This window comes from Etheostoma spectabile, chromosome 7 (assembly GCF_008692095.1).
Source record: "Etheostoma spectabile isolate EspeVRDwgs_2016 chromosome 7, UIUC_Espe_1.0, whole genome shotgun sequence".
NCBI lineage: Eukaryota > Metazoa > Chordata > Actinopteri > Perciformes > Percidae > Etheostoma > Etheostoma spectabile.
Genome location: NC_045739.1, coordinates 14,452,346 through 14,467,262, shown reverse-complemented (window position 1 = coordinate 14,467,262; position 14,917 = coordinate 14,452,346). Strand labels below are relative to the sequence as shown.

Sequence of the window (14,917 nt, the reverse complement as noted above, 5' to 3'; positions counted from 1 at the left end):
GCAATGCTGACAAACACACAACAACAAAGGGCTTTTGATAATACATTAATGACAATTTATAAATAATATATCATGATATAATCAAATGATTGTAGAAATTTGGAATCAATGACTGAATACTCTTTACACTTTGATGGATTTTCCATCCGAAGAAAAAAAAGCAGATGAAAAGTCATTACTTCAACCATGATTTTTTTTTCCCCCTTATAAACTAAAGGAAATCTCTAGGTTTCCTGTGAGGAGTCAACAATGTGTGCTGCTGCCCACCCACATCTCCAGGCCGGGCAACACAGGGACTGCTGAGAGAACAGGAGGAACAATTTGCTCATTCTCAACCAAGACATGGGGGCTTTGGACCAAGGGAAAAAAAGACACCCAATATCCAAAATCCCTCTCTCAGAGCCATCATGTGAAGAATTCCCCCTCTTCTCCTCCTCCCGTGCCCTCCCTCCCTTCTTTCCTCTTCTTTTCTTTTTTAATCAAGCCGTCTGGGGTTGTCAGGTCTTTTGAGACGAGGACTCCCAGCCATGTGAAAAGTTAATCCCTTGTGGGCCTTCTTCTCCGTGGCGCTCATCTCCCTGGGAACACTGGTGGTGGCTTGCGGGCAGGTGGTGGCGGGCGGTGGGAGGTGGAAAGGAGGAGGGATGAAGGGTGGGATAAACACAGCGCCACCCTGACCAACAGGGCACATTCCGTCCAATCCTACATTACTGTCACTGAAGCCCACCTGCCCACACCAACAACCTGACTCTACACTAACAACACGTTCCACCTCTCTTCTCCACCATCCTGCCTCCCTTCACCCACTCTCTCAATCCCCAACTCCAAGACCTTTTGATGAGGTTCCCTGCCTGACCGACATACAGCTGGAACAGAGAGCACAGAGAATTTTCTGCATGGAGAGCTAGTCAAGTGGCTTCTGAAGGATGACAGTGGTTCACAATGGAGAGGGTACTCCTGTTGCATTGTGCCCAAAACCGCCCCCGCACAGCACCGACCCCCCACCCCATCCACCCTCCAGCCACTTGGCTTCAACTGTTCCTCTCTAGCCGTTTCACTGTGTGTCAAATCAACAATACCGACAGACTCCTCTTGGGCCTTCTGCCAAGGAATGAAGGACATGATAGATAACAATGGAGGTAAGACGAGGGGTTCAACGGTGCCTTTGTCAGGGTTCTCTCAATGAGCTGTTTCAGTCATCAACGGCAAGTACGAGGAACTCAGATACAAACTGTCTCTTTTTTGTCAAAGAAATCATATTTCTGGTTGAATGTTGAAGGCATGAAGGTCAGAGAATGTTGCTCACAAAAGCTCTCGCAGTCTGAAGGAGACAGAAAAAAAAGCACACTTGAATGCTTTGCTTGCAGTGCACTTTTTCCTCCTCTGCCTCCCTCTCAGAGCGAAGTACCATTGGAAATATAGACAGGCTCAGTCAGCCATCTTAATCCCTCTCCCCTGTCCATCTCACGCTCACTCAATCCACCCTGACCCCACACACTCTCACTCTTTCACACACATACACATGAACACGCACACACTCATTTGCCTTGTCCCTCCCACTTGATGTGCCCCAAGCCCCCCTCCCATCTTAAGAAAAGAGCTTGAGGCAGAGAGAATCTCTGTTGGAGGGGTGTACAGAGCGAGATTTGGGAGTTTGTAAAGGTCAGCGCGGACTTTGTTCAATCTGAGGGTTTATCTCAGCAACAGCAGGGCAGGACAATGGGGCCGCTCGCCGCGCAACAGAAACCCAAGCTGTGGCAGCTAAATTACTTCACTGATAAGGCCGAATTAGAAGCATTTGGACCCTGGAGGCCAGGAAAAGAGGAGGAGGGAGCGAAAAGAAAAGAAGGAGAGGAGAAATAGAGAGGAAGGGCACATAAGATTGAGAGAGGGGGTTGAAAATCAATAAATCACAAAAGAAAAGATTTGAGTCTGTGATCTGGGTATAATTGAAGCCCATGCCCTGTATTTTGTCATGAAAGCACGTAATGTCTGATTCACAGAAATCAACACTTGACAGTACATTGGCATGCGATCAATGTCTGCTCTCTGCAAGCATTGCAACATGTTTGTATATATGTGAAGAATACTCTGTGAGGGATTCTCAGAAGGCCCTGTGGTGATGCATCATATGAATGCTAGAGAGAGGATTGTGATCTCTGTGTGTGTGTGTGTGTGTATTTGTATTTGTGAACATACATGCAATGTGCAAGATCAGGGGTAAAGAGATGAAAAATAGGATGTGAAAAGCGGTGTAGAGACATAAAGTGACGCCTGTCATGAAGAACAGTTGGAAAAAGTGCTGTTTGTACGGCTTGAGTAGTTTGGTAGGCACCTTGCTTCAAGTGTGTGTGAAAGACTATGTGTGTTTGCTGTTGTGCTCTTACACTGTACACTTTTATGTTTTTTTACAGTTGGACTAGAAAGTCTGCCTCTCTCTCTCCCTCCCTGAATCAACTACATCGGCCACACAACATTAAAAGCACTTAGAACTTGTTTAGAAAGTGGCATTGTGAGCTCTTGGCCAGCAGAGGGGAGCAGGCTTTGTCACCAGAAACATTCAATAAAATAAGTGTGAAGAGGTTATTATTAAACAATATTATCTATAGGTAAAAGTGGGGGCCATAGGCACATACATTTACACTCTTGCGCAATGACAATGTGTTTGTTCTGTTGTTTGGTAATACAACTGTATCACATGGCTCAGGTCTAGGAGTCTCAGAAGAAACAGAGTATTTTTCAGTATTTTCTTCCCCCACCATTACATGGTACCAGGTGGCAAGCTGGGTACCGCAGTGTACCAGCTGCACCAACATCAGCTCACCTCCTCTGCAGAGAGAGGGACACAGATTAGGATCATATGATGTTTATAGAGGACAGAATGGCTGAGAGGCTTGCAGTGCACTGCTCTGAGCATTAAGAAGATTTGCAGATCTCAAGTAAGTTAGTTACTTCCCTTTTGTTCTGGAAAAACCTGAACTAATAGTCAGGTTATTGTTCCCCATGGTGAGAATGAAGTGAGGACTAGGATTTATTTATTTTTATCTTGTATTAGTTGTGACTGCATATCAACCAGTCTAAAGGGTTCGGCAGTGACGAAGCAATAGTGTTATAAATAAATAAAGAGTCTCTTTTACAACTACATGTAAATAAACGGCTTGGTGACAGCTGTAGCTGCAAAGAAAAACCAGCTGTGTGGATGTCATCACTTGCAAGTTACGTGATTCTTGAGCTATGATTAAAGAAGTATTTAATACGGTCTTATTAACTTTCAAATACTTACTTACTTACTTACAATACATGTCATTTTCCTAGCCATCTGAAAACATAATAAATAAATATCTTTTTTTTCTTTATTTCAAGAAAGGCATATTCTTACAGTTACTGTACCTCGGATGATGACATCAAAATCAACTATACACTACCAGTGCATTGATTGTTTCACATTACAGTGATTAAAGATGCACTAGTCACAGTGACTAGTGTGCATAATAATGCAAACAAAAATTGAACAAGGCAATGATATCTCATAAATAAAATGTCTGGGAAACATCTGTTTAAACTGTTATTTGTCATCTTGACACAAGCACTCATGCTAAATTAAGATATTACACCAAACTCCTGGTGAGATCCTGTTTTAGTTTAGAAAATCTGACAGATTTAGGATTACGTGGAGGGAAGGCTGGTGCCCGGGATGATTAACAGACAGAAATGTGCACATAGATACAAACACAAGCATGCACACATACATAAGCACACCTCTACAAATCTTGAGTCTGTCAAAACCTCCTTGTTGTCTCGTGCAGACAAGACTCTGGGTCTTGCTTCCAATGACAGTGGTGGAGAAAATGAGCGAAAATCACCAGAGCGATTCCGGAGACTTTCCAAAGTAAAGACGTCTCGGCGTGTTCGACACTTCAACAATTCAACACTGTTTTTAGATGGAATGTCGTCATCGTGCTTAGCTTCTCACTCTAGACTGTTATTCTAAATGACCGAGTAGAGGAAAGAATAACATGGTAACCTGCCAGCCTGTGTCTCTTTGTGTTTGTGTGGACGTATGTGCGTGTGGTAATATGCAGTTTATATGCCTGTGCACTTTTGTGTGGAATCACATTACAGTATATATACACTCACCCAACGTACCTTAGATAAATACTGCATATGTCTGGATCTTTAAAAAGCAAAGATAAACTTGTCAAAAACAGAGAATGTGAATATATTTAATAAAAAATGACTGGTTATATGCTTTTGAGGGCTTTTTACTCTACGTTTGTACCATGACTGTTTGAATCTGACAAAGACACACACTCTACCAAAATGTCAGTACTTATACCTAATACAAAAGTATTTAAAAGGCACAGGCGTGCAGTCCAGTTTTCTCCTGGGCTCACTACTCATGGATTGAGGTTTCCAGCACAAGAACTTTAAGAGTTAACAAAAACAAGTGTATCTACAGCCAAGGCTTTTAGGCCGTGTTGTGTATCTGATTATGGAAAATGGCAATCACAACAGCCACGGGAACCTGATTAACAGGTCACCACCTCCTGCTTGAGTAATAGTAATGTTAAGCAGCACAAGGGATTGGGATTTAATTTGAGGGAGAAAAGGAAAGTCAGTGAAAATGGAAGAAAGAGTCAGTGATCTGTGACTAACAAAGGTCTGGCATTGAAGGGCTCGCACCTATACGCTTACAGGGCACACACAATATATTATATTATTAATAGAAAAAATATGTGACAGAATATGACACAGCTGAGATAAGATGAGATTTGTTTTATGACTAATTTATAGCTAATACATGCAGCAAGAGCTGGGAAGGTGGAAAAGGGTATGTCTACATAATTTCATAAATCTAATCAGTAATATAAACAGCATTTGACAAATGTCATCATCTTCAACTGTGGCAAAGAGCAGCGTCATTGTCTGCTCCCGCCCTGAGGCCCTAACTGATGGGACTATTCATCAGGGCAATGATGAACGATGGGGTTTCACCAGATACACAGTGAAAGAGAGGGGGATTGGACAGGAGCTACCTGCAGTACACCACAGAGGACGGATGAGCCAATGTGAGGGTTTTTAAATGAATGTTTAAAGCACGTCTGCTAAGAGAAACCTCCTGCAATAAAGGATAGCATTGTGGTGGAGATGTGTGAGAAGACTGGGGGGGGGTATTCAGGCAAACAAGAGGTTCCATTGAGAACGCTTGGTTGGAGCGGCGGAGGTCTGAAACCAATGACCAAGTAATAACAGCCCAAATCCCAGGGACAATATTTGTCAAGTTCCACTCTCTTCAAAGATGGATGACTTTGCCCGATGTACTTCCTCGGGAGCCTGCGCACCTTTCATCTGAGCCCTGCAAATTAATGTATTAACTAATTAACAGATGTTGGTAACGAGTTATGAACAAATGATAAGGTATCAGGCTTCTAATCAAACCTGACATTTAATTTGCTGCCCTGCTTCCTCGTTATCAATTACAGTGTTCATTGAAGATAATTGACAACCGTTTGCACTGGGACACAGGGGGCTTGTCTTTAACAGCTTCTTAAAAAACCCCAGCGCTGCTGTGGTGTTTCTAGGGGCAACGACAACCATATGTTTAATATTAGATGGAATCTGTTCCACTGGAGTGCTCCGAAAGCTGGGAAAATTGGATTAAATTGGCTAATGGCATGTTTAAAACCTACATAAAATGAACGTGAATGGAAGATATTACAGCACCCAGGCCCGGGACTTGTGATGTTACACTCTTTCTCTGGTGTTTTTGCTCCGTGTGTAAACTTGGGGTTTCTGTCAAAATCAAATAATGATGACAGAAAACCGCACACTGTTGGTCAATACTGTTATTAGAAACCACAGGTTTGATATCCCTTTCATTACAATGTGGGGACTATATGCACATGTGCCAAAGTAACTCCTTACCTTAACACATAATGTCATATACTCAATCCTGAAAAACATGAAGTGAGCTGTAAATATACATTCACAATTTTCACCATTAAAAGATTTTAAAAGATTCCTCTTTGTAAAACAATGGTTTTCATCACAGCACTGGTGTAATATCTGGATACTTTAAGTATGTGTCAAATTGTCTGTTCCTCAATGCAGAATTAGTATCATCTTGTGGATCTTGTCAGTTAAACCTGATATTTGTGATTTAAGACTTAGACTAAATAGGACTGTTCACCCAAATCAGAAAAAAAAACGTTTTTGTACTAATCCCTAGTAGTTTATAACCATGCAGACAGCTTCCGTTTTATGCACCCAGATTTTGAGAAATCTGCTTTCTCAAAACTTTCATGTTTTGCACAACAAAATAATTCTATTCACTATTATATAGGGGCGGCAGCAGGACTCTCACTGTTGGATTGTCTCAAAGCTAACTACACAATACCAGAGCAAATTTGATGGTGAACTGCCCCTCTAAAATACAATCATCCTATACTTTCCAATGAAACTAGATCTGAGAAGGTAAAACTAAGAAGGCCTGCTGTTTTCTCGTGTTAAGTGGCTTTAAGAAGGACTCACCGCTCAAGCCCATGCTCATCAGAGCATGGTCCTGATTTGATTACAAAAAGACATGATAATAACCCCCTGACATGAAGAGCTTCACTCATGCTATACAATAGTCTACACAGTAGGGGTTCAAGAAAAACGAGATGATGAACAAATGGGTTTATATAGGATTATGGTTTCCTGTGTTATGAATAGTAAAAGCTTACTTTCTCTGACCTTAACCAACACTCATAATTGAAGCGGCAGAACATGAGTGTCACTGTGAGAACACTGGAAAGCACATTAGTCAAATAACGCAGGAAACAACTCTATCCTGTTGTTATCTCACTCCCGCTCTTTCTCTCTCTGTCTCATGCTATCCATTCAGTTGGTGTGACTACTCTCTCCTGGCAGTCTCAGGGAGTTTCTGTACGATCAGTTTGGTACCAGTCACCTTAAGGGCCAAACATTAAGATAAAGAACACCTTTTTGTAGAAGGCAAACAGATCAGACAAGTTTCAAGCTGCACCTTGAATGCCCTATAGGGATATCTTGCCGCATAAGCACTTGGCCATCCGCCCTCCTCAGGCAAAACACAAAGGCAGAGCAAACACTTTAGGAGGCGAGAGGTGGGTCAGGACAGATAAGTGTCAAGGTGCGCCAGGACTTCTTCTCCTTAAAGTTTGGAGACAAGGACGTTAGCTTAGATCAGCGATTAGGTCAAGAACAAAAGAAGCACAGCATAAGCGTGAAAAAGCGAGTTGTCAAGCCAGAGATTTAGTGAATGACTGAGGGTGAAGGAGATTTGTGATGCCATTGCCGGATGGGTTTCTGTCACGTAGGACCTTGGCAACATAAGAGGGCCCGCCAGACGTCTTAGCCTATCACTAAGTCAATAACAGGGTAAACAGAAGAGCTAGCATGGTTCTTGCCTCTTTCCACACATCGCTTGGGTGAATTATACTGATATGGAAAATCACCACAAAAAAAGTCAACAGAAAAAAAATGAGGGACAGAGAAAAGGAAAGTTTGCCTAGCGACAAAGTCATCCCAAGGTTCACTGCTGCAAAGAACCAAATATGGCTGCAGGGCTGACATGGACTCTATGATACATATTTTTGTGTGTGAAAGCATTTGTGTTGACCTTGTCCAACGGGTCTACATCAGTGCACATCCCTAGAATCAAAATGCATAATAAGGCCTTCTTATATCGCCCTTATCATGCCTCAGAATTCTCAATACCCTGAAGATAATGTGACCACGACTTGTAATTAAAAGTTCAGCTGCCAGTTACTGGACCTAACTGACAAGCAAGTGACTCCGGCTTTTTACAGTTGTTGAGGTTGTGCTGAAACACCTGATGTTCGTTGACCTTCAAGCGAGAACTTTGTGAGATAGCAAACATTTGAGCTGGAGAAACAAAAGATAGTGAGAAAAGACAAAGCCAATATGTGCTGGAGGAGTGTCAAAAGCCATGATTCAGAGGTGCGTGGACATGCCCAGTGGTAACAGGGTAGGGAGAAGTGAGAGTAAACACCATTTATATTGCTTTGATTGGGCTTGGTCATACTGTTTGTTTGCGTTACAAATGTTACATACAGATACAAACTTAACAGACAAACTTGATTTTATCTTGGTTTCCTCTAAAGATCAAAGTCAAAGTTGTTACTGTGGGAAAGATTTAAAATTGCACATAGAGCCAAGCTGTAAATTTGCAGATTGTTGCTATTATCATGCACCTCCAAACACAGTTGTGTTGCCCTCTTGCTTGCCATCTGAACACCTGAGGGAGTCAGATTAGTGAGTCAATTCAATACCAGTCACTGCACAATACCTCCAGTCATTGTATGGTGACATGTCTCTATCAATAGGCAAGTCAGGCCAATCTACCGGCCAGATAATAGCAGCAGTCACTCTGACAGCAGATCCCGACACTGGACTCCCTGAGGGCCTTGCCTCACTCTGCTTGCTCAGGTCTTCCTATCCTGAGGGGTTGGCAGGCCTACACACACACAACCTGAGACACACATACGGTAGACCTGGGGCCCTGGCGTTCTTGTTGTGCTAAGGGGGAAGCATAATGGTTTTTAAATGGATGACTTGGTGCTGGCCCAAAGAGGGAGTCTGAGACAGAAGAGAATGGCCATGGCCTGCAGCAAAGCAGCTCTTAGATTGAGCTGTCCGTCTCGCTGAAATGAGTCTGAGTTAACACCTCTGCCATTCCCCAGCGCCCCGGGACAGACAAAAGTAGGCTTCCTCTCTGCCTTCCTCTTTCACTCACTGCTACTCTTTCACTCTCTCTTTCTATTACTCTCTCTGTTTCTCTCCACAAATCTACACTTCTACTCAGACATCCAGAAAGCACTGCAGCGTCCGCCATGTGATTGTTAGAGCCGCTTGGCCTCGTTGGTAGACCGAAATGTGCTAGTAAATCCAGCATAATGACTTATTGCCAGTCTTAATAATCAATCCACAAAAATGCAATCAATGTAGTTAAATTGTTGATGAGAAAACGATGAGCAATTTTGGGTATTTCATGTTGTCAATAATTATGGGGCTACATTTACACCATATTGTGGTCTGCAACCTCTGATTTTAAGATAAAATTAAGTTGCCATCAAGAAAAAAAAGGCTGTTTATTTTTTAGGAGAATTTTGAGAAGAAAAGGTTTTCACCCAACATCCACACAAAGAGTGTTAGACCCCTCCAGCGTTTCTGATGCTGTGAGAAATATAGATTTTTTTCATCCTCTTTTTTTTACTCTATCCATCCCCATTAATCCTTCTTTCTCCCTGGTTTCTTTCAACATCTTTCTTCACTCAGTATTACTTCTGTTTCTCCCTCGCCTGTCTATTTGTCTAAGACCAGAAGCAGTGGATGAGTAGAGGGGTAGATGGTGAAAGGGGGTGTACGGGACTCCTAGGGGAGTCTGTTGATGACTATCAACAGACTGACTGTTATGACTATCTGTGATAAGAGTCTGGGAGAGGAGAGCCCCCGAAGCCTTCCAGCCCAAACCAGACAGGATATCTTAAAAAAATAATACAGCCTAACCCAGAGTGAGTCCTCCAAAACCATTGAGGAGGAGAGGGAAAAAAAGACAGATCAATCGTTCCCTTTTGACATGTTTGGAGACAGTGACCAGATATTTTACATTGATCTAGGAAGAAAAAAACAAACAAAAAAATGAGTCACTGATAGAATCTGGGCTGTACAAGTTGGATTATTAAACGTCACCTTCACTCCAAGTCCACCTTAAAGTGGCCAAAACACCAGACATCTTTAAAGTGTATACTGAATCTCTCCCTTTCCAGGACAATTCTGCGAGCACGTGTGAATGTAACTCTTCAGAGCTCAAGGTGGCCTTTTTTCTTACAAGCCAGAAAGATTAGCTGATAAATATGCATTAGCCGGGGTGTCTGGGGAGAAAAGAGGAAGGAGGAGGAAAACTGAGAGAAAACACAAGCGCTACGGGGAGAGTGTAGCTTTTGGAGAGGTGCCCTTTGCACCCCGAATGGCTAGCCATAATATGAACTTTAAAAAAGAAAACGTTCATCCTGGCACACTGCCACATAGCGTGTGCCTGTGTGCTCTTACAACTGTTGGGAAGAAAACAGTAATACCATCTGCTTTTATAAAAGGATCATTCCTGCTTTTACAATACTAGTTCCACTCTGTCTGCCTAAATGTTTACTTCAATGAACAAATCAGCAGCAGGCATCTGTGATGTTTAATTACCATAAAGTTTGTTTTAGCTCTAAAGGAAAACATTTCCATTATGCTTACGCTTATATTATATACGCTATATGCTATACGCTAATATTTCTTATTATAATATTGCTTATTCCAAAATCATTGCAGTCCGCATTTAAAATTATATTAACTTGAAACTGTGTATACCATCAACTGGTGGTGTCTAATTGAGGCACATCATGCCCTTTCCAACAGTGTTTCAATGATTAACTTGTCAAAGTCTTTATTCCTAATTACAAACAAATGTAATATTAGACTATGTGAATTCCCCCTAAAAATGAAAAGCAGGCCAGTATATTTCATCTCTGATTAGGCACATGAGAAAGAGAGAAAGGGAGACAGAGATCTTTTTTTTCCACTAATGAGCTTACTGAAGCAACTTCAATATCCTCTAATGTCATGTTGAAATGAAAATTAATAGTTCAATATGCCACCACTGCATTGGGCCATGCTTCTTCCATTTCCATATCGGGTGGCGTGACCAAATGAGTGTGCTTGCTCGGACTGACGCCCAGATAAGCTGATACCTCCACTAATCAGCCCAATTTTTCCATCTGACATCGCTGTGCTGCTGGAATTATGGACGAGTGTGTTTTGTATATGGGTATGTATGTTTGTGTGTCTGTGAAGGATAACAAAAAAAATGAGGTCAAATCAGGATCAAACGGGGATGCAAATGGAATGGGAATCTTTGGTGATGATAAGCTCGGCGGTAAAGAGTGATGGCTGAAAACGTGAATGAAGGAAGAGCGGCTCGTTCGCTCACTTACCCTTTTCAGTGTTGCTTCATCATCTCGATCGCATATCTTAGTGTACATTTATATTTGTGCCACAAAATATGTAAGTGGTCAAAAGTGAGAGACAGTGAAATGAAAGTACAACAAAAAACAACTGTACTATAACCCAAAACAAAGCCTGAAGAAGCCTGGATGGTTCCTACCTCCCATCCAAAGGAGCTGTCTTTGCCCGTGGCCTCGTGACGCAGCGTGCTGTGCAGACCAAACCTCGCGCCAGCACCAATGCAGGTCTTGGCCCAAACGCCTAGGCCAGCACCAGGAACAGAGGACTCCCGCAGCTCCAGTTCGCTGGGAATGGGAATGTCATCGGGAATGTAGACAGGCGCCTCGTAGGGCGAGCCCTCCTTGGGTGTGGTGAAGTCCTGGTCATTGCTGCTGCTGTTGCTGTTGTTGTGAAGGTGGTGGTGGTGGTGGGTGGCGTAGATGTGGGGGTGCAGCAGGTGGTGGTGGTTGTTGTTTGGATGGGAAGGTGTCGGTGAGGGCAGGGGGGACATGTTGATGACGCCGTCTTCTGCGTCGTCTTCTGGGCTGTTGGCACCACCGCCCATCAAACCAGGGAGGTCAGCTTCTGTGTCGTACATGCTGTCCACTGGCTCGCTGTCATCTATGACACAAAACCCATATACAGACAATTGTTACTAGGAAAGGCAGAGGAGGTATAACACAACAAACAATTTCCTAGGAGATCACACAATGAAGGTCATGGATTTTACCGTCAATACCTTAGTAAAAGAGGAAAAAACTTAGTTTCACCCAGCCACATTTACGCTATTAAACTCAGATGTTGAAATACACTGACTAAGACATCTCTCAGCAGTCACTGGGCATCGAATGGATTCTTGACCCTGAATTACAAAAAAACACTCCATTTTAATCTCCAAACCTAAACTGTTAGAAAACCACTCTGTGTGATGAGAGAATTAGGGGTCCCAAGAAAAGAATACCTATCCACCTGATGGCCTTCAGCTACAAGATGCTGAGTTCACATGTTTTTCCAAGGCTATGTGAGAAGAGCCAGACAGACGAAAAGAAAAAGCTTTAAGTTAGCCAAGTCGTCAATGGGAAAAGTTCTCAATTCCATTGCAGTCACTGCTTTCTGGCAGGACTCATCTTACAAATAATTGCTGTGTCTATCGACTGACCTGGTTAGCCTCGTCACCGAGCATTATTGTCTCATCCAGAGATTGACAATATGATTGTGCCTGCGCTCAAGAATCCTGCCATTTCAACATGAGAAATAAGGAAGAGCACTATAAGTGTGTGTGTGTGTGTGTGTGTGTGTGTGTGTGTGTGTGTGTGTGTGTGTGTGTGTGTGTGTATAACATTTGGGTTTAAGTTTCATCAAATCTTCTTATATGTGTTATTGAAAAGGTTTTTCTAGCAAATGCATAAGTAAGCCTTTTTGAACATCAGTGCAGCAATGATACCTTGGGTTTTGTACTGATACCAAGACAATACCCATATCTTATTTTGAGGAATACAATGATGTTTCTTTTATGAAAGCCATTTTCATAAAAGCAACACTTCCGAAATGCTAAACACAAGCAACATATTTCCCTGGTGGTTCTTGTGCACACCTTACTCATTCGATGTGTGTGTGTGTGTGTGTGTGGTGTGTGGGTGTTGTGTGTGTGTGTGTGTGTGTGTGTGTGTGTGTGTGTGTGTGTGTGTGTGTTTGCTTCAGCACATCTACTGAATGTGTGTTTACTTTTTTTGCTCTTTGGAAAAATCCTGGTGTCTTTAGTCAATGCCCCACTGCAGTTTTACTATCTAAACACAGGGACTGGCAATCAGCAGGCTAACTAGGCCCAAAATTACAGCAGGAGTGGTTTCAATCAAGCTTTCTCCCTCTGTTAGCCTCCATCTAGCCTGCTGCCAAGCCTGCCACAACTTCCCTGATCTTAGCTGGAACTGTAACATGACATTTTAAAAATGTGCTTGTTAGTACATGGAATTTTCTTAGGTCACAATGAAAGCTTGTGAGTTTTAATAATAGATATGCATCATTATTACGTTTATCTAAAAAACAATCAATATGTTTTATTTCTGTTTTAGGAGTGGACTGATTCCTAAACAATTATTTGTATATGCTTAAAAAGTGAGGTGGTAACAACTGAGACTTGTACATTGTAGAAGTATTGAATGATCTAATCAAAAATCCAAAGTAGAAAAAGTCCATCACTGAAATTGTACAAGAGCACATTCATCACACAGTGTATCACACTTTTTTTCTTCTTTGATAAATATTTGGATTTCTGCCCAATGACAGATGTGGACTGTGACAGTTATTTAATTAACTGTATGTATGTTTTAAAAGTGAAATGTGAAACTATGAAAGCATGCGACAAGGGCTTTTCAGTGCCTGGCAAACCTGTAGATCCGGGAAACTTTATCATATAAAGCTGCAGCAGTAAAGTGCAGCCTTTTATGACTGATTCTGCGTCATCCAGTAATTTTGACTGGAAAATAACCCATTTTTTTAATGATCACTGTTTCATCGCTCAGAACAGGCATGCAATTAAGCATTGGAACAAGTGAGCCAGCAGTAGCTTCCACTTTTCACAGATCAATTAAAGTTTTATAACTCGGCCCTATCTGCTGCTCCGTCTGCACAATCAAAAGTGTTTTCAGGCTATTAAACACTCTTTTTTTTCACTCCCTTTCCCTCTTTACTCCCCCACTCTCACTGGCACTTGACCCATTGAGAGCAATTTTGACAAGCAGAAAGACAGCCACGGAAAATCTATTAAATACTATTTGGCTTTAAGAGCCTCTGTGCACAAAAAAATGCACAGATCACTACGTCAAATAATTGAGTAACAAGGAGAAAGAGAAGGAAAAAAACCCTCTTAATTTTAATGAACAAAACATCTTTTGTGAGACACAAAGTAGTAAAGCGAGGCAGAAATGGCAAACACAGTGTCCTATTAAACAAGTTCAACTCTCAGTTGTAACTTAGTTAACTCATAAAAAAATTGCCTGAAGAAAAAACTGTGAACTTTTTAGATTACTTGCCACCAGAGACAAGCTGTCTCTCTCCTTCCCTCCGTAAGATAAGTGGACCATGTTAGACCAGTGCCCAAAAACAGTTGCAGATGAGAAAAGTGAGGAAAAAAGCAGTGAAATAATGAAAGGGGCCAGGAAGAGGATGAAGAGGAGGAGGCGAAGAGTCTAAAAACTGACGACTGAGCCGCTTTTAAACAGCTGTATGTTAGCTCTGGGTCTCAAAAGACCCAGAAAGAGATGTTAGGTTCGTTTCCCCGAGGGCTTCTCAAAAAGCAACCGGGCCAGATAGTGCCTTCCTCTCCCTGGCTCCTTATGTTGTTCTTTCTCACTCTGTTCCTCTCACCATCTCTCTCTCTTTTTACGGGGAGCTATTTATCCTGATTACATCAGGGGTCAATCATTAATTCGCACCTTGGGGGTCCCGATGCTGGCTGCGGCTACAATGGGCTGCTTGTTCAGCGGCTGTTATTCCAGTGGAAAACTACGCTGCTCTGCCTGAGAGCCGGGCCCAGGCCACATGAAGGCATCCCATTTATTTGATAAATTGTAAATGCATGCCATAAACGGAGCTCTTTGCTTTGTAGCATGGCTTGCAATAACAAAGATTTTAGAGCATGTATGAACACAGATGCAGGCTATCACACAAACACACATCTGTTTGCAACTGCACGAGCTGTTACTGTACTCTAAACACATGTGCAAGAGATCAGATGGTGTTGTAGGTAAAGATGGTATCTCATAATCACTGCATGTCACAGTGGAATTACAAGATCTGACGTAGATATGACATTTATAGACACTAACCTCTAAAATACACATTTAACAACGTCAAATATACAAGGTACAGTACGCACATGCAAGGC

At 42.2% G+C, this 14,917-nt stretch overlaps 1 protein-coding gene across 9 annotated transcripts in view; it reads right to left on the bottom strand.

Annotated features, from left to right (window-relative positions):
* The window catches only part of prdm16 (PR domain containing 16), a 179,022-nt gene that overhangs the window by 109,188 nt on the left and 54,917 nt on the right, over positions 1 to 14,917 (bottom strand). For all 9 annotated transcript variants that reach the window (XM_032520651.1, XM_032520653.1, XM_032520654.1 and 6 more), the window contains exon 2: positions 11,192 to 11,652. In XM_032520651.1, coding sequence (XP_032376542.1) covers positions 11,192 to 11,652 — 461 coding nt within the window. The remainder of the gene's footprint in view (positions 1 to 11,191; positions 11,653 to 14,917) is intronic.